This window comes from Tripterygium wilfordii, chromosome 8, assembly GCF_013401445.1.
Source record: "Tripterygium wilfordii isolate XIE 37 chromosome 8, ASM1340144v1, whole genome shotgun sequence".
In the NCBI taxonomy this organism is placed as follows: Eukaryota; Viridiplantae; Streptophyta; class Magnoliopsida; order Celastrales; family Celastraceae; genus Tripterygium; species Tripterygium wilfordii.
In genome coordinates, this window is record NC_052239.1 from 1,896,680 (window position 1) to 1,923,053 (window position 26,374).

General features: G+C 37.5%; 7 protein-coding genes and 2 non-coding genes across 23 annotated transcripts; 5 read left to right on the plus strand and 4 right to left on the minus strand.

Moving 5' to 3' along the window:
* Positions 1-114: 114 nt before the first annotated feature.
* Positions 115-3,736, minus strand: LOC120003993 (protein MAK16 homolog). The gene is made up of 9 exons (XM_038853181.1): positions 3,533-3,736; positions 3,303-3,412; positions 2,811-2,929; positions 2,610-2,707; positions 1,612-1,699; positions 1,405-1,530; positions 1,216-1,318; positions 677-810; positions 115-444 (listed from the first exon to the last, which is right to left on the minus strand). The coding sequence occupies exons 1-9, from the start codon at positions 3,592-3,594 to the stop codon at positions 400-402; spliced, it is 885 nt and encodes a 294-aa protein (XP_038709109.1). The 5' UTR covers positions 3,595-3,736; the 3' UTR covers positions 115-399.
* A 185-nt stretch (positions 3,737-3,921) lies between these two features.
* On the plus strand, positions 3,922-5,882 carry LOC120003304. Its single transcript, XM_038852233.1, has 2 exons — positions 3,922-4,107; positions 5,568-5,882. The coding sequence occupies exons 1-2, from the start codon at positions 3,964-3,966 to the stop codon at positions 5,721-5,723; spliced, it is 300 nt and encodes a 99-aa protein (XP_038708161.1). The 5' UTR covers positions 3,922-3,963; the 3' UTR covers positions 5,724-5,882.
* A 171-nt stretch (positions 5,883-6,053) lies between these two features.
* Positions 6,054-7,490, minus strand: LOC120003303. Of its 2 annotated transcripts, XR_005469328.1 has the most exons (3): positions 7,247-7,490; positions 6,405-7,148; positions 6,054-6,309 (listed from the first exon to the last, which is right to left on the minus strand). XR_005469328.1 is itself a non-coding variant. In XM_038852232.1 (2 exons), the coding sequence occupies exons 1-2, from the start codon at positions 7,401-7,403 to the stop codon at positions 6,733-6,735; spliced, it is 573 nt and encodes a 190-aa protein (XP_038708160.1). In that variant the 5' UTR covers positions 7,404-7,490; the 3' UTR covers positions 6,327-6,732. The 2 variants fall into 2 exon arrangements, 1 of the variants encoding a protein (XP_038708160.1); XM_038852232.1 differs by lacking the exon at positions 6,054-6,309 and having other exon boundaries at positions 6,327-7,148.
* Positions 7,491-10,242: 2,752 nt separating this feature from the next.
* On the minus strand, positions 10,243-15,232 carry LOC120004455 (ferric reduction oxidase 8, mitochondrial). Of its 13 annotated transcripts, none has more exons than XM_038853804.1 (12): positions 14,915-15,232; positions 14,675-14,771; positions 13,652-13,969; positions 13,505-13,554; positions 13,208-13,379; positions 12,928-13,021; positions 12,670-12,855; positions 12,345-12,582; positions 11,858-12,185; positions 11,521-11,782; positions 10,726-11,444; positions 10,243-10,636 (listed from the first exon to the last, which is right to left on the minus strand). In XM_038853804.1, the coding sequence occupies exons 5-12, from the start codon at positions 13,362-13,364 to the stop codon at positions 10,455-10,457; spliced, it is 2,166 nt and encodes a 721-aa protein (XP_038709732.1). In that variant the 5' UTR covers positions 13,365-13,379; positions 13,505-13,554; positions 13,652-13,969; positions 14,675-14,771; positions 14,915-15,232; the 3' UTR covers positions 10,243-10,454. The 13 variants fall into 13 exon arrangements, with proteins under 13 accessions (XP_038709732.1, XP_038709730.1, XP_038709734.1 ...); XM_038853802.1 differs by having other exon boundaries at positions 13,652-13,974; XM_038853806.1 differs by having other exon boundaries at positions 13,472-13,554; positions 13,652-13,974.
* A 588-nt stretch (positions 15,233-15,820) lies between these two features.
* Positions 15,821-17,693, plus strand: LOC120004354 (U-box domain-containing protein 33-like). Of its 2 annotated transcripts, XM_038853682.1 has the most exons (6): positions 15,821-16,028; positions 16,107-16,400; positions 16,597-16,715; positions 16,814-16,932; positions 17,085-17,296; positions 17,404-17,693. In XM_038853682.1, exons 2-6 carry the CDS (start codon positions 16,154-16,156, stop codon positions 17,466-17,468), a joined length of 762 nt encoding a protein of 253 aa, XP_038709610.1. In that variant the 5' UTR covers positions 15,821-16,028; positions 16,107-16,153; the 3' UTR covers positions 17,469-17,693. The 2 variants fall into 2 exon arrangements, with proteins under 2 accessions (XP_038709610.1, XP_038709611.1); XM_038853683.1 differs by having other exon boundaries at positions 15,821-16,400; positions 17,085-17,300.
* Positions 17,505-23,364, minus strand: LOC120004353 (UDP-galactose/UDP-glucose transporter 3). The gene is made up of 7 exons (XM_038853681.1): positions 23,082-23,364; positions 22,581-22,678; positions 22,345-22,475; positions 21,933-21,963; positions 19,429-19,532; positions 18,637-18,758; positions 17,505-18,090 (listed from the first exon to the last, which is right to left on the minus strand). Exons 1-7 carry the CDS (start codon positions 23,183-23,185, stop codon positions 17,691-17,693), a joined length of 990 nt encoding a protein of 329 aa, XP_038709609.1. The 5' UTR covers positions 23,186-23,364; the 3' UTR covers positions 17,505-17,690.
* Positions 23,365-25,009: 1,645 nt separating this feature from the next.
* On the plus strand, positions 25,010-25,682 carry LOC120003356 (60S ribosomal protein L27a-2-like). Its single transcript, XM_038852310.1, has one exon. The coding sequence runs from the start codon at positions 25,074-25,076 to the stop codon at positions 25,521-25,523; it is 450 nt and encodes a 149-aa protein (XP_038708238.1). The 5' UTR covers positions 25,010-25,073; the 3' UTR covers positions 25,524-25,682.
* Positions 25,683-26,001: 319 nt separating this feature from the next.
* On the plus strand, positions 26,002-26,099 carry LOC120004646. The gene has a single exon (XR_005469576.1). It is a non-coding gene; the product is annotated as a small nucleolar RNA snoR100 (small nucleolar RNA).
* A 99-nt stretch (positions 26,100-26,198) lies between these two features.
* Positions 26,199-26,296, plus strand: LOC120004648. The gene has a single exon (XR_005469577.1). It is a non-coding gene; the product is annotated as a small nucleolar RNA snoR100 (small nucleolar RNA).
* Positions 26,297-26,374: the final 78 nt, after the last annotated feature.

Sequence of the window (26,374 nt, forward strand, 5' to 3'; positions counted from 1 at the left end):
TTTTTACACACCAAAAGATAGTCATTTACACACGAATGTTTGAAATGTTTCAATTTGATAATCAACCGGTCAAACCTCATTTCATTACTCTCATAACAAGACAATTTCAGAGGCATTCCAAATGATTCATTCATTGGCAAATTTAATACATGATGATCAGCAACATGGAAGTAATCCTCTTACTCCAGATTGGGAGAAAACTAGACAAATATTTTTCAATATATGATCCCCACCTCAAAATTTAAGTACAGAACAATGAGTTCTGCACATATGTGAGTCCCCTTTAAGCCCATTCATAAGACATGCTACAGAAATCATTTGTACAATCTCTGACTCAAGGAATAAGATTGATGCAACTTTGAGTAGATGACTTCCGGATGACATATGTTACAAGTGCTCTCATAAGGTTGCCTTCTCTCTTTCACCAACACCTTCATGTTCAACCTGATAAAAGAGAAGCATAAAAATAGACCTCAGCAGTGATTGTATACTGAAACAAACGAATACCCAATTCCACGCGCCACATAAAAGCAAAACAAAAGTTGAATATATATATATATATAAGGTTGCATCCAAATACTAATTTTGATGAGAGGATGCAGATGTCTGTTCACAGTATAATCAAAATTTCATTGCATTAATTGAAGTTGAAAGTTCGAGATTTTTGAAGAATTACCTCAACTAGCACCTTGGCTTTCCTTTTCCCCTTTCCACCAGCTTCGTCTTTCTCTAGCTTTCCACGAGCAGACTCAGAACTTCTTACTCTCTTTTTGTTAAATGCTTCCTCTTCATCATTCTCAACTGAGTTATCTGCATTATAATTTTGAACTATATGAGTTGAGGGTGAAATATTGTATCCTAAAAAAACATCATGATTGGAACATTGAAGCCACTACTTTAATCAGTTAGAGCAATGCTGTTGGTGTAGGTATACAAGTTCCAGACTAGTCAGACCATGGATGGAACAGATAAATAATTTTGCTTTTAATTGTCTCTAATTTCTAGGACAGACGCCAAATCAGCCACCCAAACACAAAAATAAGGAAAATTTACTTCCACGGTGTTCGAGAATATGCATTTGAACAAAACAGTTGTTAGGCTGGTAGCATGCATTTGATTATACAAATTAATTCACAGGCTGAGGCAAAATGATCCTTGTCGAATCCTGGCCCCAGCTGCTCCAATTAACAGAAAACACTCCAACTATAGAATTACCATTATTCTCGAAAGACTCGTTGATTGCAAAACCACCAAAATCTTCCATATCGTCTTCCACTTCAAGTTCATCATAGCCTTCAACATACTCTATTTCTGGCTCCTGTTTGTTACAATTAAACCGGTCAGCCAAACAAAATCAAAAGCCATCCAATATTTAGTGACACTAATATAACTCCAAAAGTATACCGCCTCCTCTTCGTCTTCACTCAAAGCCTCCATGTCAAGAACTTTGTTGTATTCATTAACGGGATAGTTATATATGTCACCGTAAACTCCTCTTTTAAGCCGTTCAAGCAACTCCTTCTCAATATTCTGTGAAGATATAAGTTAACTGTCAAAACTAAAGGGAACATAAAACATAGTTGATCCACATTTATTGTGTGAAATGACTACCTTCTCAAGAACTGCAGCTTTTTCAGCCTTTTCCTCCCTTCTAGCCTCTCTTTTCTTCTCTTTTCTGGGAACAGTCATTATCTTCTCCCTAGCAAGAATTATCAACTCCAGATCAAATCAAGGATGTAGATGAGTACTTGAAAATGAACTCAATTATTAAGATTGTAGGAATGATAGACTGTCAAAACCAAACAATAATTATTTCCAGGAAAATGTAACTCTCCAGGAAACAATCATCAATAGATGAATATCCTTGATAGAAGTGAAACTGTACAAGTTTTCGGTTCTGCCTCATCGAGATTCCATGCATTAATGTCAGGTTACTTTTGGGCCAATTGATAATTCAAAATTCTCATATTAGGTAACATTTAAGGGCTCCTAATGGACAAAGCATAAAATTTCCATTCTCAGCTGGACATTTTTCCTTGAAAAATGATAGATATATTCTACTCAGCAGAAACATCATCTGACAAACATGCCACACAAAAAAGAATATATCAGATATGAAAAGTCTCACAGTATGTTCTCATGGGTTCACAATATGTTCTCATGAGGTCCAATAAAAATACGAATAAAAGCCAATAGAGTTTTCCTTTTATTGCATTACGGACAATGACAATTAGGTTGTTCAGAAATGCGATTATTAAAACTAATAAGGGTATTTCATATAACTCAATAAAACCAAAAGGAAGGTTATTCAGAGTGTTCCACCAATGACTTGTTGACTAGTTTGGTTGGAAAGGAATAGAAGAATCTTTAGGAAGAAAGAAAACATTATAATTATTTCATAAATGACTGCCTTCCCCACAACCAAGTTATGGTCATCAAGCTACTGCCATAAAAAAATTTATTGTATTATGGATTTTTGCCTTCTTCTTTTAAGGCCAACACTCAAACTTTCTTCCCAACATCTTCTTGGTGACCCTTCAATAACTTCTTTTGCCATTAAAAATTGAATATACAAAACTCAACAAATAGACAAGAGATAAGTTGTAAACCTTGTTTTTAATGCAAGCTTCCTCATCCGAATCCGCATTTGAGTCATTTTTGTGAGACGTTGTTTGGTTTTATGCACAAGGAATTTGGGCCAATACATCTTCAAGCTCCAAATGATCATATGTTAACCAAAGCTTTTATCCATAGGGGAAAAAAACACTAAGCACAATCATGTAAGGATGCAAATAGAGATAGAAGAATACCAGATGCTTGTCAATGATTTCAAGTGCCTTCTCATAATTTCTTGGCAACTTCACTCTTTCCCATAACTTATTGGGCATATGAGCTCTTTCTATGGTTTTCATATATAAATAGAAGACCCCTGCTTATGTCGAAAATACCACAGCACCAAAAGTTAACAAACCTACGTAGAATCATCTCATAGCAACATAACTCACAAAATTCATGGAAACTTAAAATGCAAACACAGGGCAGACAAGACCATAACATTAGCAATCAAATAGCTATCCAGAAATCATACTCATAAATTTTAAACTACAACAATCCGACCATTTCTTAAATGGATATAGTCACAGTACTTATGAGAATCCTCTCATAGGAATCAAGTTGTTCATGTCATATGGAGGCATCCGAGTTATCAGTCATCATTGTACATAATTACACAAAATTTGGCTAATATAAACAATACAAGCACCAATCAGTAAAAAAAAAATTAATAAAAAGGAATTATATACCATCATGGTCGCAAATAGTGGCGTAGCGACTGTTAGCGAGAGGGCATGAGCTCCGATTGCAAATTCCGGTCACATTATGTGGGTTTCTACAAAAGTTCCCGGTTGTGAGTCTGCAACGAACAAGCCATAAACTGAATTAACACTGTTCATCATATGCGAAAGTACTCTGCAAATCAAGTTATAATCAAGCAAAATAAAGAAGAAAACTCGGTTGATAACGATTGCATTACTTGGCCATGTAACTGCAGTGATTGTGCCGGATGACTTGCCATATGACCTCATCGTGCTGCATCCCTCTTCAATTATTTACAGTTTCAGATCCCAAACAAGATTCAATCTCGCACCGCGAAAGGAAGAATTTGCCGCAAAGAAGTTCTAACTATGGCTTCAAGGGTTTAGGGTTTACGTCTTCCACAGGTGCTCGATATAGCTGTTGCCGGAAATTTTCAGAATTTCTGTTCAATCGTGGGCCTCATGCCTTGCTAATGTGAACTGTTTTGGCCCACTCACTTTATGGGCTATAGTCCAATAAAATTAATGGGCTCTGGCACAATAACACTGATGGGCTTTGGCTCAAAAGCGGGCCATGGTCCCATTTTGTACTGTCATCGCACCAAAAAGGCGAAAACTGAGAGAGAGAGAGAGGGAGAGAGAGCCAACGATGTTGCAGTTTCCGGCGTTCATGACGCAGTACCCGGGGTCGAACAGGACGATACCGACGTCGTTTCTGCTTCCATCACAGTGGCCCCAACCCCACAGCGAAGAACTTCTCCTGGCCATGGAAGAGTCGGACTTCGAAGAGAAGGTATTTTTTTGCCAATTCCAATCTTCCTTCCTCACCATCGTACTGGATCTAAAACTCACTTTCAGCGGAGTGGATGTTCTAATAAACCATTTTTATGCACTCGTTGATTTCTAATTTTCATGCAACTGCACGAATTATGTGAAAATAGCAACCCTATCCATCAATTTGGGCGCTATATGCTGAAAAATTTATGATTTTCCCGGGAATCGAGAGAAACTACTGATAGGAAGAAGCTGATTCAAATTGAAGTTCTATATTTTTGGTGTGTATGGGAAAGACAATAAGAACAACTTGAGGGTTATCATTTGGTTGAATTGTTAAAGCAATGGACTTAGTGAAATTTGTGTATCTTTTTTATATGGATAGTTGTTATTTTCTGCAAGTTTCAGCAAATATAGTTCGATTTTTACTGGATAATGCGAGTATCTCTGTCGATTTGTCAATCATGTTGTGAGAGGGAGCAATGCACTAGTAATAATAACCTAAGAAAATGACATCCTGAATTTGAGGGCATTGTTGTTTGTATTTGTACATTTTTGAAGCAAAATACTTGGTTCTTTGGGTTTTGCATGAATAACGAGTTACTTGAAACTAAATTCTCAAAGATCCTAAAAACAGTTATTGCATACCGTGAATATGTGGCCTAGTGGTAGAGTTGTGGGCGTGCAACCTAGAAGTCACATGTTTGATTCCGGGAAGCAGCTTCTCTACATATAATCTGTGGGTAAGGTCTATCGATTTGTCAATCATGTTGTGCGTTTATAGTGCGAAAAGAGGCTGTGGGTGTAGGGTTTATGTTTGCATTGACTAAAAGATTTTGTAATCTCTAAGTGCAAACATTCAGTTTTTCATATTCATCTTGGGACTGGTCTTAACGCGAGGAAGGACAAGGAGTGAGTTGAAAAGATAAAGGTTTTTAGTAGTTGGTTTTCTTTATATGCTAGATTTAATTCTTGTGCTTAAGACTGTCTATCCAAGTCTACAATATTTAATCTTACAAAAAGCAAATCTAATTGCCATAGTTTCTTAGCATCAGCGCAATCTCTCTCTTTTTACAGAAATATTAACCTGCTGTATCTTTCTTTGAATAAATTTGGAACTAGATCTAAGTGGACTTATACAACTTATTGCTAGTTAAAAGCTGCGTTGAAGGGCTTTGGATGATAATTTGTTAACCGGACCCTGCATTTTGTGCTCAAATGGAAACCATTGATATTGTCTGAACTTGTGACATACTGCTATTACAAAGTTGTGGTGCATTTATTCTTTGTGGTGCGCTCGTTAGAGTTAACCTGATATTTCTTTCATAGCATGTTGTTAGAAAAGGTTTTTGTTGTTCAAAGTTCATCGTACAAGCTATCTTTCAAGGATATATTATGTATATCTGATTATAATACCAAGGAGTATACCAATTCATATATGATAAATGGAGTTAATGCTGGTATGGTTAATTTATGCAGTGTAATGAAATCCGGAAGATCAATAGCAACCTGATTGTGATTGGGAAAACACATGTTGATAATGATAAGGAAGATTACGAGAACGACGGAGATGATGAGGATGCTGACAATGCTGATGAATCTGAAGGGGAGGAGTTTGAGCAAGAAACCAGTTGAAGATGTAGATTGTCAACCTGATGCACTTAATTATCATTTGGTTCTGAAGAGAATGTAATTGGAACCCTTTTTGGTTCACTTGTGGCCACAGCAATGGGATACGATAAGATATTATCATGATAAGTATTTCTCACATGTGAGCTACCTATACGAATTTATTTTTTATTCATAGATGCGGTGAGTCTCACGACAAATCTGTGGCTCTCATTTTTGTTGTGGCTCATTATAATCATTGTATTTCGAGTTCGCATAGTTGATTCTGATTTGCATAGTTGATTCACATGTGAGAATTGTTGTTATCGTGATTACTATTATTTTTAACAGAGTCCCTAGTCCATATCAACCAGACTATCAACTGGTCAAATTACAATTAGGAACTTTTTAAAAATTTAAAAATTCCATTAGTTTAACTTTTTTTAAAAAAAAAATGCTTTGTCAAGTATTGCCAGCCATCCCTCATCTAGTTGCTGATGGTAGAAAGTTCATTCCAAGCATGCTGTCCTGTTTTTTTTTTTGTTTTTTTTTTCCCAATAAAGTTCCCACCAAAGGTCCAAAACACGGCATATGATTCCATTCCACGCTTTACCTGCAAGTTAGGGAAAAAAAGAAGAAGAAATCAGCATTTATAATTTTTTTTTTAAAAATAAACAAAGAATTACACGTGTAACAGTATTTCTTAACAGGTGTCACGAGCAGCACACCACGCAAGGCCACGGAAATCATTTCCCATCGACGGAACCCTAACGACAAAATTGATTCCCAAACGCTCCCGGCGGAATTAAAATCCCCGCCGGTAACCCCCAACGGCAAAATTGATCCATGCACAGGAATATGGTCGCGAGTATGTATAATAATTCTTTCAGATTTAACACAAACTCTCTTTATATACAAATCGACACACCAAAATTTCAACTCAATTTTTTTTAGACTTCTGATTCAGTTTCGAGGTAATTGCCTATTGTTGTATGAAATTGTATAATCCTCCTCCAGCTTTCGGGGTTTCTTTCTGTCAATGCCAGCAATTGTTATGGCAATTAGGGTTCCAATAGTTTCCCTTAACATGTCCAGGAGAACAACAGCCCCTGCAACAGTCTCTGTAAGCGCCTACCGGATAGCCGAACTGCGGCGAAGAACGCCGAGGAACAAGGTGATGATAATTCATGGACGGCTTAAAAGGCTGTCTGGTTGGAGAAAAGTTGATGCTGGAATAATTTGACGCGGGAGGAGAAATTTGTTTGAGCGATTTTGGAGGGGAAAGAACGGCTCTAATCTTCGAAGCCGACGAAGCTCGATCATATTCCTCAATTATATTCGCCAAATCTTCGTCCGATTTGACGGAAATTAACGTCTCCAAGTCTCCGCCGGGTAACTGGCACGTCAACGTAACGGAATATCCGCAAAACTCACCAAGCTTGACCATCAGCTCTGTATAATTCCCAAAACAATTCAATAACCCCAAAATTAAACCTAATCCCGACGAAAACAAGCAGAAATCAAAAAACTCGAATGAAGAAGAAACGAACCAGCAAAAGAAACGGAACGATCGACGGAGAGAACTCTGTTGAGTCCACCAACGTAACGTAGCTTCCCGTCCGTCGAACGAGGAATGATCTTGCCACCGTAACTGCACAAGAACTTGATACTGTCGTTTCTCTTCTTGGATTCACTATCGCTCACCATCGTTTTCTTTCTTTCTTTAAAGCGCGTGTAGAAGAAGAGAAGACTGGAGAGCGAGGAGCGTTGTCTGGTTATTCAAACCTCAAGAGAGGTGAGAAGGGGGAGGTATTTATGGAGGTCGGAGGGGAGACGCACACGCAATGGACCGCGATATGGGACCCGCAATTCTGTTTTGGGATGTTATGCTTTTTCTTTGGAAGGTGTCTCGGCCAATCAAGTTGGGCTTAGTGGGCCTCTTAGGTGGCCGCTTTTCGTGTTGTATACGAGGAGCCCAGTGATGTGCTTTTACCTGCTTCTCCGGCAAGTTCTCGCAATATTACACAGGTGGACCATAACAACACCGCAAGCATGCCTTAGAGAACGCAGTTACTCTAAACTTGGACAAGACTAGGTACGTACAAACTTGACCGACAGGTTAATTGGACGAAGGTCAACAAGTGCAAATCACTTTGAATTAATTGTGCCGGTTTAGAATTGAACTCTCGACCTCGAACGAGATTTTTTACGTTAATAACTCCAGAAATATAACCAATTAGATTAGATTATCACGAAATGTTTTTATTGCTGATTAAAACATTAAGGAAAAAAAAAGGTGCAAGAGACTAGAACAATGTTTGGCAAAGAGAAAATGACTATTTCTGACAAATTTAGCGCGGTTGTGGTGCATTAAACACCATACAAATACATAAACTGGAAACATAATTCGGGTATTAGTTTAATTTATGCCTGTTTTGGGGATCATCATGAGTGGCTAGGATCCTTCCTAATCAAGTGAACTCATTTAATTGTGATTGATCGACCTAATAGAGCCAGTTTAACCTAACTTTTAATTAATTAGTTGGGATATGTTACCAAATCATGTGCTCTCAAATCCGTTGATAATTACTTCCCCATGGTGAGAAGTGATGGCATGGTATGTTAAGAAACTCTCGACCCAAAAACATTGAAAATATTGTCCATTCTGAGTCACTTGTCCATAATATTTGTTCTTCATATATAGACCGTTACCAATGATTCTTAAACCCATAAAATACTAGTAGTGTAAACGGTCGGTTATCAATGATTTTTTGGGTCGGTTCTGAGTTTTTTTTTTGTTCTAAAATAACCGATCAATCAATTAATTTAACGGTTAATTTGGTTTAGCAAGTATTTTGGGTTTGAATTAATTAATTTGTAGCCATGAAAAATGAGTCAAGTACCTTTCGGCCCATGTCGATTCATCTCTTCTAACGTGTCTTTCATTCAGTAGTTTTGTAGCTTAGAAAGGAAAGGCTTTATCCTTGCAGGTTAAGCTTTTAAACTTTCAATAATACTTCTGTTGAATCCGTCGAAGACATCAGAAAGCAGCAGTACAAATCAGATTCAAAGTATTCCTCAAGTCGCGACGGTTCTTGGGTATCGAATCGATTTGTTCGAACTTCAAAGGTGATCATATGGTTTGTCTTTTATAACTGCTCCCCTCATGGGTTGAGGACACATGGATGGGTATGGGAGAAGCCGACACGTAGAGGGATGTTAAATCATCAAAAATTGCGGTACTGCAGCTTCTGGTGGTTGTTCTACAGAGGAGTGAAGGACAAAGATATCTACAGAAAAATTGGGTGAGAATGGTCCTTTTCTTTTATTTTGTTTGCTTCTTCTCTTGTTTTCTGCTCCAAATTCTAGGCGTGATCCATTGAATCATATAGGGGTCCGGTCCGGATGACTAAATTTGTCTGATCCAGATTAAATCAAGTTTTGGACATTCTGGGTTTAGTCAATTAAGTATGTCAGAAATCCAATCCGAATGTGACTTCGAGGTGATTGAGATATCCGAGGACGGAGGAACAGATGAGGTTGGGGTTTTGATAAGTACATGGTCTCTATGCATTATGTGATGTTTTCGTTTTTTACTATAATTTTATTATATAATCAATGAGAAATTAGTTGATTTTTCAATAAATAATCCTAAAAAGAATTTCGAAGACTCCCGCCAACTTTTCACCCCCTCACGAAAATTTCTGGCTCCGCACATGAAAACACACCCTTAAAATTTGATTATATGTTTGGTTGATTAGTGGTATATATGTTTGACCAGTTCTTGTTCTCCATTAAAACACACATGCGGAGAATGCATGGTAGTGTAAAACGTTGGGTCTTTTGAAAGTTATAAATGCCAGGATTTATATAAGTTTACACCTACTATTAAATTAAATGACCATTTCAGTATTTCGCAAGACTTGACCAAGTTTATTATTATGAATCGCCTTGGCTTGAAGTCCAAACCTTGTTTTTTTGACTAGAATAATATTTGTTGATTGGTCAAACTATAGCCAACTTATTCCTGAAGGCTGAAAGCACAAAGCACAATCCTTTTGATTCCTTTTGCTTGGAATCAAGTGGGAGGGAACCTACCTATCATTCCAATAGTCATGGGCTTTTATTTTCCTGGACTTGGAGGTAATTTGGGCCTTGACTCCAACTACAAATGGCCAATGATGGGCTGAAATCCCAAAGTAAATACTGAATATTACTGATACATGTAAGACATGCGCATATCCGCCCGACACCTTACTTGGGCCGATAGTCCGATATCCAGTGCAAACAATTTGAAAATAGTAACGATCATAGGTTAGTTGAGTCAATATCCAACACAAACTACTTGAAAATATCAAAATGGTGACACTATCTTAAGATCGAACTCCTGGACTCGGAGGAGATTATTTATACCCTAAATACAGAGATAACCGGCACCGGCCAGGCTATTGTCAAGTGCTTTCAACTAATGGCATGCCTAGTCAATCAAAACATATACTTTTTTGGCCAATTCATCCCTCGATAGGTTGCCATGCCATCCAATACATTTACAGGATTTGCAGGATATGATGACAAAAAGGAAAACCCAAAAGTCCATACATATTACAGATGCATCATATACAGTAAGGCTATGATTGGCCTTCTACCGATGTTTAGGACATACAACATATATATATAGGTGGATGTAGTCTAATATATGAAGACTAGTTTTTTAGGTCTCAGTGATAATGTAATCTAACAGTAACTGTGAGTCTGAAACTAGAGAGTGAAGTTGAGGGAGTGGAAGCTGAAGTATGGTTTCTTCTTCTTGGCACCTGTAATGAAACCCTTTGCTTTCAGCCGGCAAACTGATGCAACTGACTCCTTCATTGTCTCAGGTCCACAGACCAAGACTCCGACGTTGTCTTCACCACATTCATTAGCAAATTCTGACAGTATATCTATATGATTTCCATGTGAGAACAAATTAGAATACATAATTAAACTCAGAGTAAGGAAATATGAAAACTGAGTGAACATATCACCATACCTGGGAAGTTAGGCCTTCTTCCAAAATGAATTTCGTCTTCCTCAACAACTCCCCTTGTGTCCATTGAACTTAGGTCCAAGGGTTTGCCTTGTTTTTGGGAGACAGGAACAATCTCTTTCTTTAGCCTCCTCCATCTGATCATGATTGCCACCAAAGAGCTGCAGGTTATAGCTAAGATGAAAGACAATATGATAAGCAGATCAGCAACCCAAGAGGGAGTCTTTTCTTTATCGGCTTTCTTTTTGGACGGAACAGCTACCTTCATAGAGAAAGCACTCTTCTCGTCGGAATGAACAAAAACATGGTTGAAACAAACCATGAAAATAAGGAACACAAGAGATGCTAATCCAGCCATTGCAGCCATCCAAAGTGGACTTTCTAGTCCGTGCACTGGATAACTTGAATCTGTTGAGCTGAAGTTGACTGTTCGAATCAGAGATAAGTCGTTTAGTAGTTCTCTTATGGTTGCAACAGGCCGCTCTTCTTGGGTCACAAACACTTTTAGTTTTAGATGCCATTTCTTGGATGGCTGGTTCACAAGCAGAGATGAAATAGAGTTCAACAGACAAATTTCATGCGACCTCTTTACAACATAAATAAGCTGTATTGTTGTCGGGACCTTGTATCTGATGCTGTTTTGGAGAGAATCAATTTCCTGTAAAATGCTCAGAAATGGGGTTATCCCAATTCCACCCGCAACGAGAATTAGGCTTTCATATCTGCAGAAAGATATGTTTTACTGTGAATCATCTATATTCGCAATTATAATACCAGCTATATAGTGTTTATGCAAACCTCAGCAAGTCCATTGAGGCAGGTCCATAAGGGCCTTCAATTGCTACAGGCATGCATCTCATGCCATCAGCATCTGAATCTAGCTCTGCAGTTATCATGTTGTAGAGATCGTTTGTCCACCCTCCGTCACATTTAATTGTAAGAGACATTGTGTGATCATGCATGCTAGAGCTGGAAGTTAAACTGAAGGAGTGCCATTGGAATTTGGATATGCTTGGGATCTTCATATATACCACACTTGTTGGGGTATACTTCAGCCCTGCTATCCCAGTATCACTAGAGTGAATGCATATGAATGGTAACGCAATATAGTGACAAATGAGGTTAGATAACTTACTTGGATCTTTTGGCAAGGTAAGCTCTATTGCTCTGGAGGGGAACACCCGTGCTGAGAGAATGTAACTTCTAGGCCTTGATTGTATGATTCGGAAAAGCTTGTCAAGGGCAAAGAGAAATATCCCAGAGAAAACCATATAGAAGTGCCGATCTCCAGCATGGAAGAGGAAGAATACTAAGAAGATCACATACAAATGGTGTGTATAGTAAAATATCTCAAACCTTTTCCTTCTCACTGGAGGAAGTGAAGTTATCCATATTACAAGCCCAGTAACAAGAGCTATTTCACCAGCAAGGTATATACGCCCTGTTTTTTGCCATTTCCATATCTGTTGTAGAAGATTTAGGGGGAAAGAGGAACAACAAAGGATAAAACATTAGGAAATATAATCAGACACCAAAATTTACTGTTGAAAATATTCATGGAAGAACTTAATAGAAATGACAAACAGTCTAAGAAAGACTAAAGCGTTTGAAAAGAAACCAACCTCATCTTGAATGTAATTGCTGACACCCCATACAAACAAGGTGCCTACACCGTGAATAGTAGCAAAGAATATCATGGTAGTCCCAAGCCAGATATGGTATCTCACTGAGGCTTCGAACTGGACACCAACTAGCCGAAATAAGGCCAGGCCCCTCAAGATGGGGAGAAGGAGCAAAGCGAGGCAGGCTTCTGCTAATAAACCAAACCGAGTTGCCACTCTTAGACACTTGAGTTGCCATCTGAAGTTACAGAGAAAAAGCATCAAACTAGTGAGAATATTAATGGTCGGTGCCACATATGCAGTGTTCAGGATCATTAGACCTCACATACTCATCTTCAGTGTTTTGATTGGCATCAACTTCTTCAAGTCCTTAGAGACACGGGCATAAAACGTCCATGCTAGAAATATGACAAATAGAGATGCTGCCAAGACCTCAATGATGGATATTACCCCGATAAAGGTCTTCACAACCAGAGGACTTGCAAAAGTTGTAGTTGGTCGCACTGCTTGTCTGTGAGCCATAATAGATCAATATAAGCAAACATATCCTGGCGACGGTAATTTGCTAAACATAACTATGTACCTTCTTCTTGGCTCTATGGGTTTCAAATATAAGTAAATAAGTCCTATCACAGCCAGAGAAATTACAGGAAACGTGTAGACTGCAAAATCAAGACCTGCAGCGATATATGCAAGCATTAGCATTTAAACCATTGTATAGTTGTACAGTTCTAATGTTTCAATTCTTACTGAACCATAAACATTAAATTGACAGCTTTTGGATAGGAAATAATATTATGTTAATAGAAATTTTAAAAAGAATAAATCAGAAACTTATCAAGGAAAACACCAAAAAATCCTACCATAATATCCGAACACTGTACTTTTAGCTCTGTCCTCTGCACCTTTCCATTTTCTTGTCCATAGATCTGTGGGCTTTAGAAGCCATAGAGAAATCCAACCGGAACCTATAAGGATCATTGATAGTTCCAGAATACAAAGAAGAGTTTTCTTTGCCATGTCTTCCTTCTAAAGCTGTTAGCAAATGAGGGGCAATGAAATGAGGTATATTCAATTGATTTGGCATGAAAGGATCTTTATACAAAGCAATTCACATGAAGATCAACCATGTAATCATCTAAGGTTAAACAGAGCCCCACCACTTCTCAAGAGTGCTCAGTTCTGTCCATTGCTATCCTAACAATCAAAACTGCACGATATGGATGAAATATATATATGAGTATCTTATAATTTTCAAATGATGAATCATTTCGATAAAATTTCTGCATACATAAATGAAGACATACTCTATTCTCAGAACTTTATAAGGGCTGACTTTTGTTGCCTATAGGCATGCTGTGGTCCTTGCCTTCAGTTGTGGACTAATGGTCCCCCTATATTTACCTATTCGCGTCAATTTGCTTTCAATTATCACCTTGATATTCGTCTTGTCCTTCCCTTGGTAAGTGACTTTAAAAATTTGAATCGCATGCAGCAAATTCAATCACTACTACATATGAGCAGGTTCATCCAACCCGATAAAATGGAATCACAGATGGAATCACAGAAAGAATAACAAGACTCTTCTTTACGTATGGGCAGGTTTTTGTGCTCCTTCCACCACACTGTCCTATACAAATGATAGAATCATTGAATAAAGCCACCGTGGGTGCCAAACTACGAAAATGATTCAATGAACAGTTCGATACAAATTCCATTGTTTCAAGGAGGGAAACAAAAAAGTATGAAAGTACTTCCTATGACATGGGATGCCATCACGAAACGATAAGATGACAAGTGACATGATGGAAATATCAGCATCGGCATCATCGTTAAGAAATTATGTTTTAAAGTTTTCAGCCATCAACTAACTGATCAATCTCCACTGCACATACCCATATATTATTAATAGTAGCTATTGGAGAGGCATATCTGAAAAATCGCTCCAGACACACAAAAAAATTTCTTGGATTTTTTAGAAGGGTCTCTCTCTCCCTTTGTTTTTTAGGTTATTGAAAGCTGACTAAACCCCAGAACAATATTATGTCATGATTCTGCAATTCTGCCATAAGCTCCCAATAAAAGAATTTGTAGCCAATTGTCAAGGAATCCTACATGTGTGTGTGCACCTTATATCTGCTAATTAGGACAAGCTTACATGGACAGCACCAAAGATGAAAACATGACAGTCCACTAAAAAATCGCACTTGTGACATTTTAAGCGCAAAATCAACTAATGGCAATCAATTCAGGACAGTATTATCATCTAGAATTCAGATTTTAAAATCAACCCAATACATGCTTACTGTATAGTGAATAAGACTCAGTACCCAAATGAGAATAGTCCCCTGCAATTCGATTCAGTCTCATGGGTCTTCAAGTAATTCTGATTCAGGTTCATGGAAAGCCACACCCGCGCTTTGGGACCTACAACCCACAAAGGAGAACGTCAGTAGAAATAAAAAATAAAAATAAATAAAAAACGATGCAATGTTGTGTTTGTGTTTGATTATGCAGAAACAGATAGAAAAATCCCATTTACGCTCTATCTAAGTTGAAATTTCTTTTACCTTTTTTTGGAATTATCTCAGAGCTTCTGCGTTATCAAGTCGAATTGATAAACCCAATCACTTAGCTCAAAGTAGCCAGAACTAAAAGTGTGCTCCACTCAAAAGAAGGCTTGTGGTTATCATAATCAAGAATGGGGTGATTTGATGTAGGAAGGAATATGGATCATTGAAGTTGGATTTCACAGGACTATGAATAATTGGAGGGCAAATCATGGTCGACTTGTCAGTGTTACCCTCCGTAAGCATGTTGAACATGGAAGACTCTTGCCAGAAGAAAACAAACAAAAAGAAAAGAAAAACAGAGAAACAGTAGACAGATAATGGGTTGGCAGCCGTGGGTTTTAGCCTATGAGACCATTCTCCAATGGACCATTTCATTCTGCCCATCTGACAAATTGACACTGTCGATTGGAATTGAATGGGGTTTGATTATTATTTCCTTACACTATTATATCCTGGAGATAAGTTTGCATTGTTATTATTATTTATATCATGGAGATAAATTTGCTGGACTCAAATTAATGGATGCAAATATTGTCTTGATGAAAGTCTAGATTATTATTGAAGGAGATGCAAACTCCAAAATATGATCCTCATTTTATCCCAAAATGTATGCGACATGTGAAATAATCATTGACTATAAACGGATATATAAATTGATTGAACGTGATATTTTTGGGGTATCAACCATAATTCATGCAGAAATGGTCAAATCATATAAAGTATTGAAGTGGGCTTGTCCAAGTTGGATAGTTGGCTTTGGCTAGCATCTAAAGTCCATCGGTTTGCTAATGGACTAGCCCATGATGTAATGAAATGGGCCACAAAAGGACGAATCTATTGTAGACTCTTTAAGTTTGTCAATTTTGGGGCACAACCTTTCCCTAGTTTCTTCATAAAAAGGTGCCTTCAAAAAGAAAAAAAGAACCCAAAGGGTTCTCTTGCACATGAAAAAAAGAGAAACGGTAACGTTGACATGTCCAATTCCAATAGCCTCAGCCTACAAACCTTACCAAAAGAGAATCCCCATTCCCTTTTTTTCACCTTTCACTCTCAATTGCCTCGACGGCCACGACTTCTTCCGCACAAACTTCCAATCACCCAATACCAAAACGTTGTCATTTCTCCCTAAACTTCTCTTTCTCAATTCCATCATCATATAATTCACTAATGTCCTTCATGTGTATGACAGAATGTCTGAATGAGAAGTACTAAAGAAACACAGGAAGAGACAGAGAGATGGAGGAAGTCAAGTATGTTCCGGGAGACTACTCTTTGCAAGATTGCAGTGCCCGGATTATGTCGTCGGAGATCATAGAGTTGGGAGAGGAAAGCAAGAGCCTTGTTGTTGCTGATGATGTTTATGTTGCTGTTGGAAAAGATGACTTAGATGTCCTCAAATGGGTTCTTGACCATGCTGTTTCTCCTAGCACTCGGGTTTTTCTTGTCCGTGTGTTTCCTCCCATCACCCACATCTCCACACCAGGTTTTACTATCCTTTCTTTCTTCACTTTTCAATCTTTCTGGTGTTGAATATTTAGTTTTAGGTGAAGAATTGTTCATTCAATGTTGCTGTGATAAGAGGAGGAAATGATTTATTCACTTTTCCTCCTGCTCTGCATTTACAATCCATGGAAACACTTCCGCGGAGAATTCAACCAATTTGTGTGTTTTCTTGACAGTGGGGAGAGTATCAAAGAGTCAATTGAGTAGAGAAGTGTTAAGAGTATATACTAATGAAGAGAACAACAAGAGGAGGAAACTCATGGAGAAATACATTCGCCTGTGTAACGATGCCAAGGTGCGGCCGGGGGTTTATGCCAGACTCTTATGATCTTGTCAATCAATAAAACATTATAAACCAAAAACACCGATAATATGTATGATTCTGTGCAACAGGTTACAGTGGATACGATGTTCGTTGAGAGCAAAGCGATTGCCAAAGCAATTGTTGATCTAGTTCCTGTTCTCAACATTACCAAACTTGTGATTGGATCCAAAAGTCCTCCTTGTTCTAGGTATTTTCACCTGTTTTTTTCTGCCAACTTTGGTTTCAAGAGAAAACCCTTGTGGTTGGTGGCATTTAACTAGGCTCCAGGACAAATGAAAACACACCCAAGTGACAAGTATTTGTTTTTGCCTGATTTATTAAAACATCAATTTTGTTCAGTCAGTATGCCGAGGAATCGTGGCAAAAATTGAGGAAAGGAGAATTTGTCAAGAAGAATGCTCCAGATTATTGTGAGGTTACAATTATTCATGGGGGCAAGAAGACAGTGGATAGTGAGCAAGACACAGAGCCATTGCAGTCATCTTCTCTGCCCAGGTCTAATAAAAAAGACAACTTTCAGAGGAACATCTTCGACTGCGCATGCTTCACAGGCAGGTGAAATTCAAATTGAGTTACATCATTTTTCTATCTACCCGAGTTCAATGCTTTTCATTTGCTTTGTCTCTCCTGATTCCCTGTGTTTTCATCTAACGCGTAGGACTGAAGTTGAGGATCGTTAAGATTTGTACTGCTCCAAGAGGGATTCATGTAAAAGACAGCTGAGATTCATATTAAGAGAGCAAAAGAAAGCTGCCAGTATCCCAGCTCAAGCAGACAAGTTTGAAACAAATGTGAAATCCGAATAATCCATGTTCATAGAGCACATATAGATATGTACTATCTGCATTCTGCAGATTCTGTATACAGAAAAACACATGATGTGTGTTTTGCCTCAATAATAATTGAACATGAAACAGTACATGATACATGTCAACATAATCACTGTCACGTTGCCTTTCTTTTCTTCTGCAACTTCTTCCACTTGAGATATATCTGATATGACAAGCCAGAGAAGACCATGCCAACACAACCCCATTGCTTTGTTGACAATGGATTGCCGCTCAGCACTGAGGACACCACAATGCTGACAAATTTGCGCGTTGTAGTGATGGTTGTGTTAGCCAGGGAACCAAATCGGCTAATGGTTAGAAAGATGAAATTCTGACCTAATGCACCACAGAGACAAAAGAGGAAAATGTCCCAGGCTGCCTCTGGATGCTGCTTACAGAACTCAACCGCACCAAATCCACTACCATATGGCCAGCCAAACATGTAGATTGTGTTGTATATTGTACCCCATAAATTCATCCCCAACATTATATCCCAAGCGCTCGTCTTTGGATACCTGAGTCAGTGTAAAAAAATAAAATGGAGATTGAGAGACGATACATTGGAACAGATGCCTAAAAGTCGATAATAGACTTTTCCTTTGAGGTTATTTCCCACTAATACCCCATTTAGCAAAGCAAAATAATGATTCTTGAACTCTTACCATACCTTAGATCCTGCATTCAGACAAAGTTTGCTTATAGACATGATCATTTGGGAAACAAGAAATGGAAAACTGAGTACAAGCCAGTAAAAGCCTGTGGAAGTTGGGTAGACTAAACAAATGTACATCAAAGGTCCAAATCTCCTGAACATCGCATGTACATTAAATGTTTGACAACTCCTCTTTGGAGATCTTTCCTAAAAAAGAGTTACTAATTTCTTTCTCATTATAGAGAGAGTAGTTGCGATCATAAAGACTTGTGGACAAAAAAAATGCTTCTAGCAGTGTGCTGCCTCAAAAAGGGAAAAAATATATAATTTCCAACATCGGATACCCAGCTAGTTTTAAGACGTCAAAGCACCATTGCAAATTGAATATACTAAAGAATAAAAAGAATACCTTGCAGTAATTGAATCCTGAGTGGCATTAGTAAATCCATCAAAGGCAAGGTTCAAGAAACAAAGCCCATATCCAAGAGGTGCATTTGGATGTGCCAGCTTACTTATGGTCTTTGAACTAGTCTGAGTCAACCAAGCAAACAACAGAAGAAATTAGGATCATAACTAGAATTTATTGATATAAAAGGAAAAAAGTCATGTATGCATTTGGTGGCTGAAAAATAGGCCAAGTCTTATAGATTTTTGGTATCAAATTTGTCATCAAAGTCTACAACCATACTGACGATGTTGCATTTTCTATTACTCCCTCGTCTTGTAATGTAAAATAAAGTACCATATGTTCATCGGGAGCACATACATAAATGGAATTTGTAAGATTCAATATGAATTTGACATAGTGACTTTAATAGAATACTTTATTAGAAATTAGATGTGGCAAATTAGACTTCCCATGTCTGAATTTGGACAAAAATGCAACATTTCCGTACTCTCTTCTCGTTTTTAAATGCTCAGAATTTTGTATTTTATTGAACATAAACTGTGTACGTTTACCATCTCAGCATTTACATCCACATCAGACTTCTTCAACAAAAAAGTCAATCCTAGATGAAGAAATGGCCTAATTGTATTAGTTTATAAATGTTGCTATGACCTTTTTGATAGCAAAATTCTTTCAGTCATCAGATAGAAATTCGGCCTTTTAGTGATCGGATTGTATACTCTACCCAAAAACAAATACAAGATAACTAAATATAGAAAATTAGTATAAGATTATATAAAGCATATTTATCACCTTCAATAGTGCAAATGTAGATACCCCTCCAGCAACAAGTATTGTACAAATGTACTCTGGTAAAGTGTATCGTATACCATAGACAAGAGTGCCCATCAGCATGACTGCATAAAAAGGTAAGTATATACTATTATTTCCAAAAATCATCGCACAGAGTAGGTCAAGTTAAAGGATAACATATATCCAATTCAGCTGTCATACAAATAAACGTATTACCCTCCATTGCAAATTTGTAATGACTCACAGTTCAACAGAATCAAAAGAACTTAAGAACCACTCGCCACTTGGCAGCTATTAACAGACCTATTAGTTAGTTTAGATGATTGTTCGCAAACATTCCAATCATAATTATAGTACTTACACTACTCTATAGTTTTTTGTAGAGAAAAAGGGTGAGATACCGTGCTTTGCCCAGGTAAAATTTTCGGACACTTAAAGAAGCCTGCCGTCCTCACTCCTCACCCACAAATCAGTAAAATTTCGGGGTTTTCTTGCAATGGAGACTTGAACCAAGGGTCTCTTAGCTTAAAGCATATAACCCAGGCCTAGACAGTTGTTTTTAATATAAGGAAATATAGTAATATACAAACCAAGAATGTTTCCAACAGCATAAAACCAAATTGAAACAACAATATGATGTTTCACTCCTATAACTATAGATTAACAATAAATCTTGATACTTCGTCCCATCATTATTGTCAACGCCATTGTCATTGTCAAACACTTTACTAAAATAAATTGGGGTCGGACTTTCTTCGATTGAAAAGGAAAGGGTTATAACTTATAAGGGGGGAGTTAAGCAAGGTCGTATCCTTGCTTAATAGATCAGATAAATGTAAATCTTTCTTGCTAAGAAAGTCAAGTGTGGGGGCTGAGAATATTGTTTTGCGTAAATGGCCTCAAACTCAAAGAAAAAGATGGATTTAGGACCTTTCAAAAGATGGGTAAACTTGAAATGAAAAAATTATTAGTTTTCTCTTACCTCACTAACCCCCAAATTGGGGATTTGAGTGCTCTACAATTCCTTAGGGATTCCAGAATCTAGAATTCGTAAAAACGAAGCCTTGCAACAATCTAACGGCAATGAAGACATCATAAAAAATGATTCTTCTCTTTTGTTCACTTCTCTTACCAGAAAGCGGAATATTTCAACTATCAAGGAAAACTGATTCAACAGCCAGGGATCACCAATCTCTGGTGCAAACATGTGAATCCCTCACCGTTGCTGCTCCTGTGCTTTCTCTCTATAGCTTTGCAACGATGGCCTCTCACGTACCATGAAGCATTGGAGTTTCAGGTTATTAATTAATGAGATTAAATCAGTAATCTACTAACTCCATGTATATGCAATTCTGCTGAATGCAGACTCTACCTTACTTTTAGATTTATTAGTTTTCCTTTAGTTGTTGATCTAAATCCACAATCTCTGCATACGAGTAGGAAAGCAGTATGATGAAGAATTTAGTTCGCAATTTCTAAATTAATCGGAGATGTGGCTCAGTCTTGACTGTTCGATTAAAATTCAAAAGTCTGGAATTCCTAGAGATTTCTAGAGCATCAAATCAGGGGTCAAAAATTCCAATCTCTCGGGGTAAAGGGGTCACTCAACCACACACAACGCTCCACTCCGTCTCTGTCAAACCAAGTAAGGTACATCTTACCCGAACTCATTCACCCCCCCCCCCTTCACCCCCAAAACACTACTGCTTGACCCGAGAGAAGTTAGTTGGAGATGGTGTCCACATTATATGAATCCTCATCTGCCATTCAAAACTACTTAAAGCTACAGCATCCCCTATTCCTATATGATAGCATACTTTCATAGCACCATCATCATGTCATTTTTGGTCATTTTTTGGTTTCCTTCTCCTCTTTTAATTATATGTGATGCAGCGTAGAAGAAGAAAACACAATAAACAGCAGAAACCAGCAAGATTATAAGGTATAATTGAAGCTGGAACTATAACAGTACCAATTTTAGGCACCAAAAGACCAAGAACGTAGTTCTGGAATTTTAATATAACGTAGAAGCAAAAACTGACTGCTACAACCCTAAAAAATAACCTTTTATAAGCCCTTTTTAGTACCCTAAAATCCAAGCCATCCATCCTAAGGTAAATATAACAAATCCTAACCTTCCAATAAAATTAAAAGTCACATGACCCACTTAATACGTAAATAATAAGCCTCATATAAAATATAGCTTAGACAATTAAATAAACACCCAAAATAAATAATTCAGAAAATTAGTCACTGTTTACGCTACAGTGACGTGAACAGTGCAATATGCTCCTGCATCAATATGGCTGCACCAACAACTGTATCTCGTATATGTGCAAACCATCTCATATGATTTTCTCCCATCTAATCTTTTATTTGGCACTACGCCACTACTCCTAACATGGTCAAATATTCTCGTTAATAGAAAGCATAATCCGGAAACCCATATTTGTCCAAAAGCATGATTAAATCTAACAAGTACCTGCAAAAAATTCATAACTCACCCGGAATCATTTTTGATGACTTTGCAAGGACCTGTAAAGGGCAGGATGCCAGGAACATCATTAATAATTAGGAACTACTGCAAAAAATGGAATATAAAGATGGTTTTCCTCATCAAAACAATATATATACATATATATGGTAGCCCCATCATGACCCAGTAACTACATGGTCTAACATGGCATTTGTAGTAAAGCGGCAAATATGCTTCCCCAAAGAGAAGAGAGCGGGATCATATTATTATATCTTCACCTAAGAAACTGAGTATACCTCCCTTAGCTTCCAATGCAGTTACCCAAGATTAAATTACAAGCAGTGATTAAGTAACTTTTCACCAAACCACTGTACTCATAAGCTGATAAGCATATGTAATGGAAACAATGAGAATTGTCAAGTGATGAAAGTTAAACATGCCTGGGCAGGGTAACTGATGTACTTGAGTGCTTCAATACCCATTGCTGGACCAATTGTATTGGTAATGCCTGCACTCCAGTAAGTCCACCATGGAGCACCACCAAAATTACTTCTAGACCACAGCTTTAACACTGTTTTACAATTAGGCACAATAACAGACAAGGTCTCAGCTTAATCAAATGTGGAAAAAATTTTCATAAGAGGAAGAATAGGGAAGAGAAAACTGAGATACTCACTAATATAAGACCAAATGAGACATACGACACTTTGAGCCAAATTCAGGAATGCTAGGTGTTCGAATCTTTTCCCATCAGGACCAAATCGCTTGGTAGACCTAAGCATTTTCACGTTACTGAAAAACATCAATTGGCATTCCAACTATAATTCCAAAGAAAGCTACAATTCATTGGTCTCGAAAACACAAATTTGAATAGAATCCTGTTTCTTGCCAAAATTACTGCCACTCTTCGGATGATATACAAGAAACAATAGCTGCAATTATAATGCAGGGTTAATGATTCACAAAAGTGAAATTAACACATGGAAAATGATTCTAGTAAACGAGCTGGAGATGTGAGCATCCGCTCTAATTAACTATTCAACGTCTGCCCTAATTAGCAGATCGTCACTGTCGACAGCTATGGAACAAAATCTAGTTTGTCCTCCTACAGAATCGACCACATGTAATACTGCAAACACAGAAATCAATATATTTAAAGGAAAACAAAAGAACTCACAAAGTCTCTTGAAGGTAGCCCTGATAGATATAGGCCGACCAAATCCCAGCAACGCAAAAGGACAATAGCAGCACTCGCCGGAGTGCGGCGCCGTGAGCTTCCATTACGTCGCTGGTGACCGTGTATGCGAATAAAACCAATCACAGATTATGAATAATGGCAGTTACTTCTAATATATAGAAATTTTGGAAGAAAATTAAGAAACGCGACAATGGAGATAATAGCGACCAAGAGATGGAAGGAATTAGAAGAGCAATTGCAGTCTGCAGAGAAGACGACGACGGGATTTTTCACGGTCGCAGCCTCGCAGCAGGCTTCTTGTACTGCAGAAAAGGAAATATTAAGCTACGCAAATTTTCCACGTGTAGATTTCTTATTGGGTTGATGACTTCATCTGGGATGTCTAATTGGCTAATCCACGTTACTGGACCATAGGCTACTTTAAAAGGAAGAAAAGAAAAAACAAAACTTATAGAGCATCACAGTAACACTTGAAATATCCAGCACTCTAAAATTAGTCTCTCTTCTCATCTCTCCTATGTGTCACAATTTAATTGAATGAGTAGATCCCACACTGAACACTATTCATTAACACTCCGTACAGTCTTACAAGGGTGAATTTTAAGAGTTAATTAGGAAATAGATGTCTCAAATCAAATTTTTATTTCAATAAATTCACTCTAATCTTTTTAACTCATAAAATTCATAAGTGAATAAGATTTATTTCAATAAAAACAAAATATTTTTTATTGATTATATTACCATCAACTATTAACTCTAATTGAGATGATTTTTTTTTGTCGATGGAAGGAAGGCTCGAATAGCCACATAAATGTGTTTAATATATTTTTTTAGATTCAAACATTTTAAAGGTCAAATCGATACTCAAAATTTTTTGTATCGAAGTTGTGTTTCTACTACATTAGTGCGTTTGACATTAATATGGTCAGACAGTTATAACCCACTTGTTTGACTTTCGATTGAGAAGATTTTTATAGCATTTGAAATAAGACTCAAGGAGCCCCATATTTGTCTTTCATATTCATTTGGAGATTCGAACATTTTAGCCTTTTAGGGATCAAATTTATATTGAAAGTTGATGAATCGGTTGTATTTTATGATATCAGTGTGTTCTGACAGTCATAACTCACTTGTTTGAGCTTAGATTGAAACGATTTTTGTGGCGTTAGAAATAAAACTCGAAAACTCACATATATGTGTCTAATATTAATTTGGAGATTCGCATATTTTAGGGGTCATATATTGGTTAAGAGTTTTCAAATCAGAGTTGTATTTATGATATTAGTGTCTTCGATATCAGTGTATTCAGACAACCATAACTCACTCGTTTGAGTTGTGATCGAGATGATTTTGATGGTATTTAAAAGAATACTCAAAAACCCACATATTTGTGTCTAATACAATTTTGGCATATTATTTACCATAAATGTTATGCTATTCACTAATTTAAAGCAATTGTGTATTTCACATATAACTTACGACAATGCTCTAATACCAAATTCAAGTGATAGTGGCCCACTAAAGCTTGACACAATGTGGGACACCTCGCAATAAGGACAGGAATCGTAAATTATTATAAAATATTTGATGTATCCTACATATATATCTTATTGATCCATTTGCATTTGCTGCCTAATATACAGGGTTGATCATTGCAAAAGAACTTACCAAAGTTATAATTTTTTTTTACTGTTCTTATTAGAACAAGACTTCCTAATTGTGGACATATTGATAATTGCCCCTATAATTTAATATAATTTTAGGAAGAATTATAAGTAAAAGGTGGAATTGGAGCCCTATTCCCTAGTTTTTAAATAGGAAAAAAAACTACCGGTAAATAAACGCGGGACTGGGGCCAAAATCGTAAAAGCAGCGGGTCCAACTCCCTTTAAAATGACTTGTTGAAACCCTAGTTCCTTCTCCTCGCCGCTCCTCAGCTCTCTGCCCACACAGAACGAGAGAGTAGCAGAGATGACGACGAGATTGAGGAAGAACAGGAAGAAGAGGGGTCACGTGAGTGCAGGGCACGGCCGTATCGGAAAGCACAGGAAGCATCCTGGAGGGCGCGGTAACGCCGGAGGCATGCACCACCACCGCATCCTCTTCGACAAGTACCATCCAGGGTACTTCGGAAAGGTTGGAATGCGTTATTTTCACAAGCTACGCAACAGGTTCTATTGCCCCAGCATCAATATAGACAAGCTCTGGTCCTTGGTTCCCCAGGAGCTGAAGGAGAAGATCAAGTCCTCTAAGGACGGCAATGTTCCCGTGATTGATGTAACCCAGTTTGGCTACTTCAAGCTCTTGGGTAAGGGAGTCCTGCCCGAGAATCAGCCCATGGTTGTTAAGGCCAAGCTCGTATCTAAAATTGCCGAGAAGAAGATTAAGGAGAACGGCGGAGCGGTTGTTCTTACTGCCTAGGTTGTTTTCATGACTTGCGTTGCTGTTTTTTTTATGAATATTGAGTTATTGTTTGTTATTGATGGATTTGGATCTCTAAGATCTACAAGTTTTATATTTGTTAATCAGAGATTATGATCATTTGCAACTATTTGTGGAGTTATTGGCTTTTAATTAGGTGATTATGTGTTTTTTTTGTTGTTGATTCATTTAACGCGATTTTCAGAATTTGCAAATGGATATAATGCTATTTGCCGCTACTTGACTGGTACTTTTGACTGTTAAAATGTTTAAGATTATACTGAATGTGTTCATTCTTTCACTATAAATGGGACTGACATGGTCTGTGATTTTTCGTTCATGTTGAGACATCCTTAGATATTAAGTTCTGATCACTGAGGCTAGTTGTTAGGCCTAAGACTGTATAAAAGTTCACTTTTAATGAAGTTTTTTGTTTCTGGAATGATCTGTATACAATAAGCCGATGCTCTGGATTCAAACATGAAGGTAGCATGGTGATGTGTACAGAAATTTAAGGGTCAACATGTCTGCTCTCTCTGATTCTCTGATTTGAGGGCCTGGTTACTACCCAAATTTTGTTGCTCTTTTTCTATATTCTGTTGCTTTGCACTTTCATAATTAATTGGTTCGTTTCTGGTATAATCTGTATACAATAAGCCGATGCTTTGGATTCAAACATGAAGGTAGCATGGTGATGTGTACAGAAATTTAAGGGTTAACATGTCTGCTCTCTCTGATTCTCTGATTTGAGGGCCTGGTTACTACCCAAATTTCATTGATCATTTTCTATATTCTGTTGCTTTGCACTTTCATAATTAATTGGTTTGTTTCTGGTATAATCTGTATACAAT

Coding starts and splice junctions, on each gene's coding strand:
- LOC120003993 (XM_038853181.1), bottom strand. CDS start 3,594: ATGCAGCACGATGAGGTCATATGGCAAGTCATCCGGCACAATCACTGC. Junction 2,930..3,302: donor CACTATTTGCGACCATGATG/GTATATAATTCC, acceptor CGACATAAGCAG/GGGTCTTCTATTTATATATG. Junction 2,708..2,810: donor AAATCATTGACAAGCATCTG/GTATTCTTCTAT, acceptor TGGAGCTTGAAG/ATGTATTGGCCCAAATTCCT.
- LOC120003304 (XM_038852233.1), top strand. CDS start 3,964: ATGTTGCAGTTTCCGGCGTTCATGACGCAGTACCCGGGGTCGAACAGG. Junction 4,108..5,567: donor AGTCGGACTTCGAAGAGAAG/GTATTTTTTTGC, acceptor TAATTTATGCAG/TGTAATGAAATCCGGAAGAT.
- LOC120003303 (XM_038852232.1), bottom strand. CDS start 7,403: ATGGTGAGCGATAGTGAATCCAAGAAGAGAAACGACAGTATCAAGTTC. Junction 7,149..7,246: donor TCGTTCCGTTTCTTTTGCTG/GTTCGTTTCTTC, acceptor GGAATTATACAG/AGCTGATGGTCAAGCTTGGT.
- LOC120004455 (XM_038853813.1), bottom strand. CDS start 13,364: ATGGCAAAGAAAACTCTTCTTTGTATTCTGGAACTATCAATGATCCTT. Junction 13,022..13,207: donor TACAGTGTTCGGATATTATG/GTAGGATTTTTT, acceptor ATATCGCTGCAG/GTCTTGATTTTGCAGTCTAC. Junction 11,783..11,857: donor TACCTTGCCAAAAGATCCAA/GTAAGTTATCTA, acceptor ATACTGGGATAG/CAGGGCTGAAGTATACCCCA.
- LOC120004354 (XM_038853682.1), top strand. CDS start 16,154: ATGGAGGAAGTCAAGTATGTTCCGGGAGACTACTCTTTGCAAGATTGC. Junction 16,401..16,596: donor CACCCACATCTCCACACCAG/GTTTTACTATCC, acceptor TTTTCTTGACAG/TGGGGAGAGTATCAAAGAGT. Junction 17,297..17,403: donor CGACTGCGCATGCTTCACAG/GCAGGTGAAATT, acceptor TCTAACGCGTAG/GACTGAAGTTGAGGATCGTT.
- LOC120004353 (XM_038853681.1), bottom strand. CDS start 23,185: ATGGAAGCTCACGGCGCCGCACTCCGGCGAGTGCTGCTATTGTCCTTT. Junction 22,476..22,580: donor TCTCATTTGGTCTTATATTA/GTGAGTATCTCA, acceptor ATTGTAAAACAG/TGTTAAAGCTGTGGTCTAGA. Junction 18,091..18,636: donor CAGGATTCAATTACTGCAAG/GTATTCTTTTTA, acceptor ACACTGACTCAG/GTATCCAAAGACGAGCGCTT.
- LOC120003356 (XM_038852310.1), top strand. CDS start 25,074: ATGACGACGAGATTGAGGAAGAACAGGAAGAAGAGGGGTCACGTGAGT.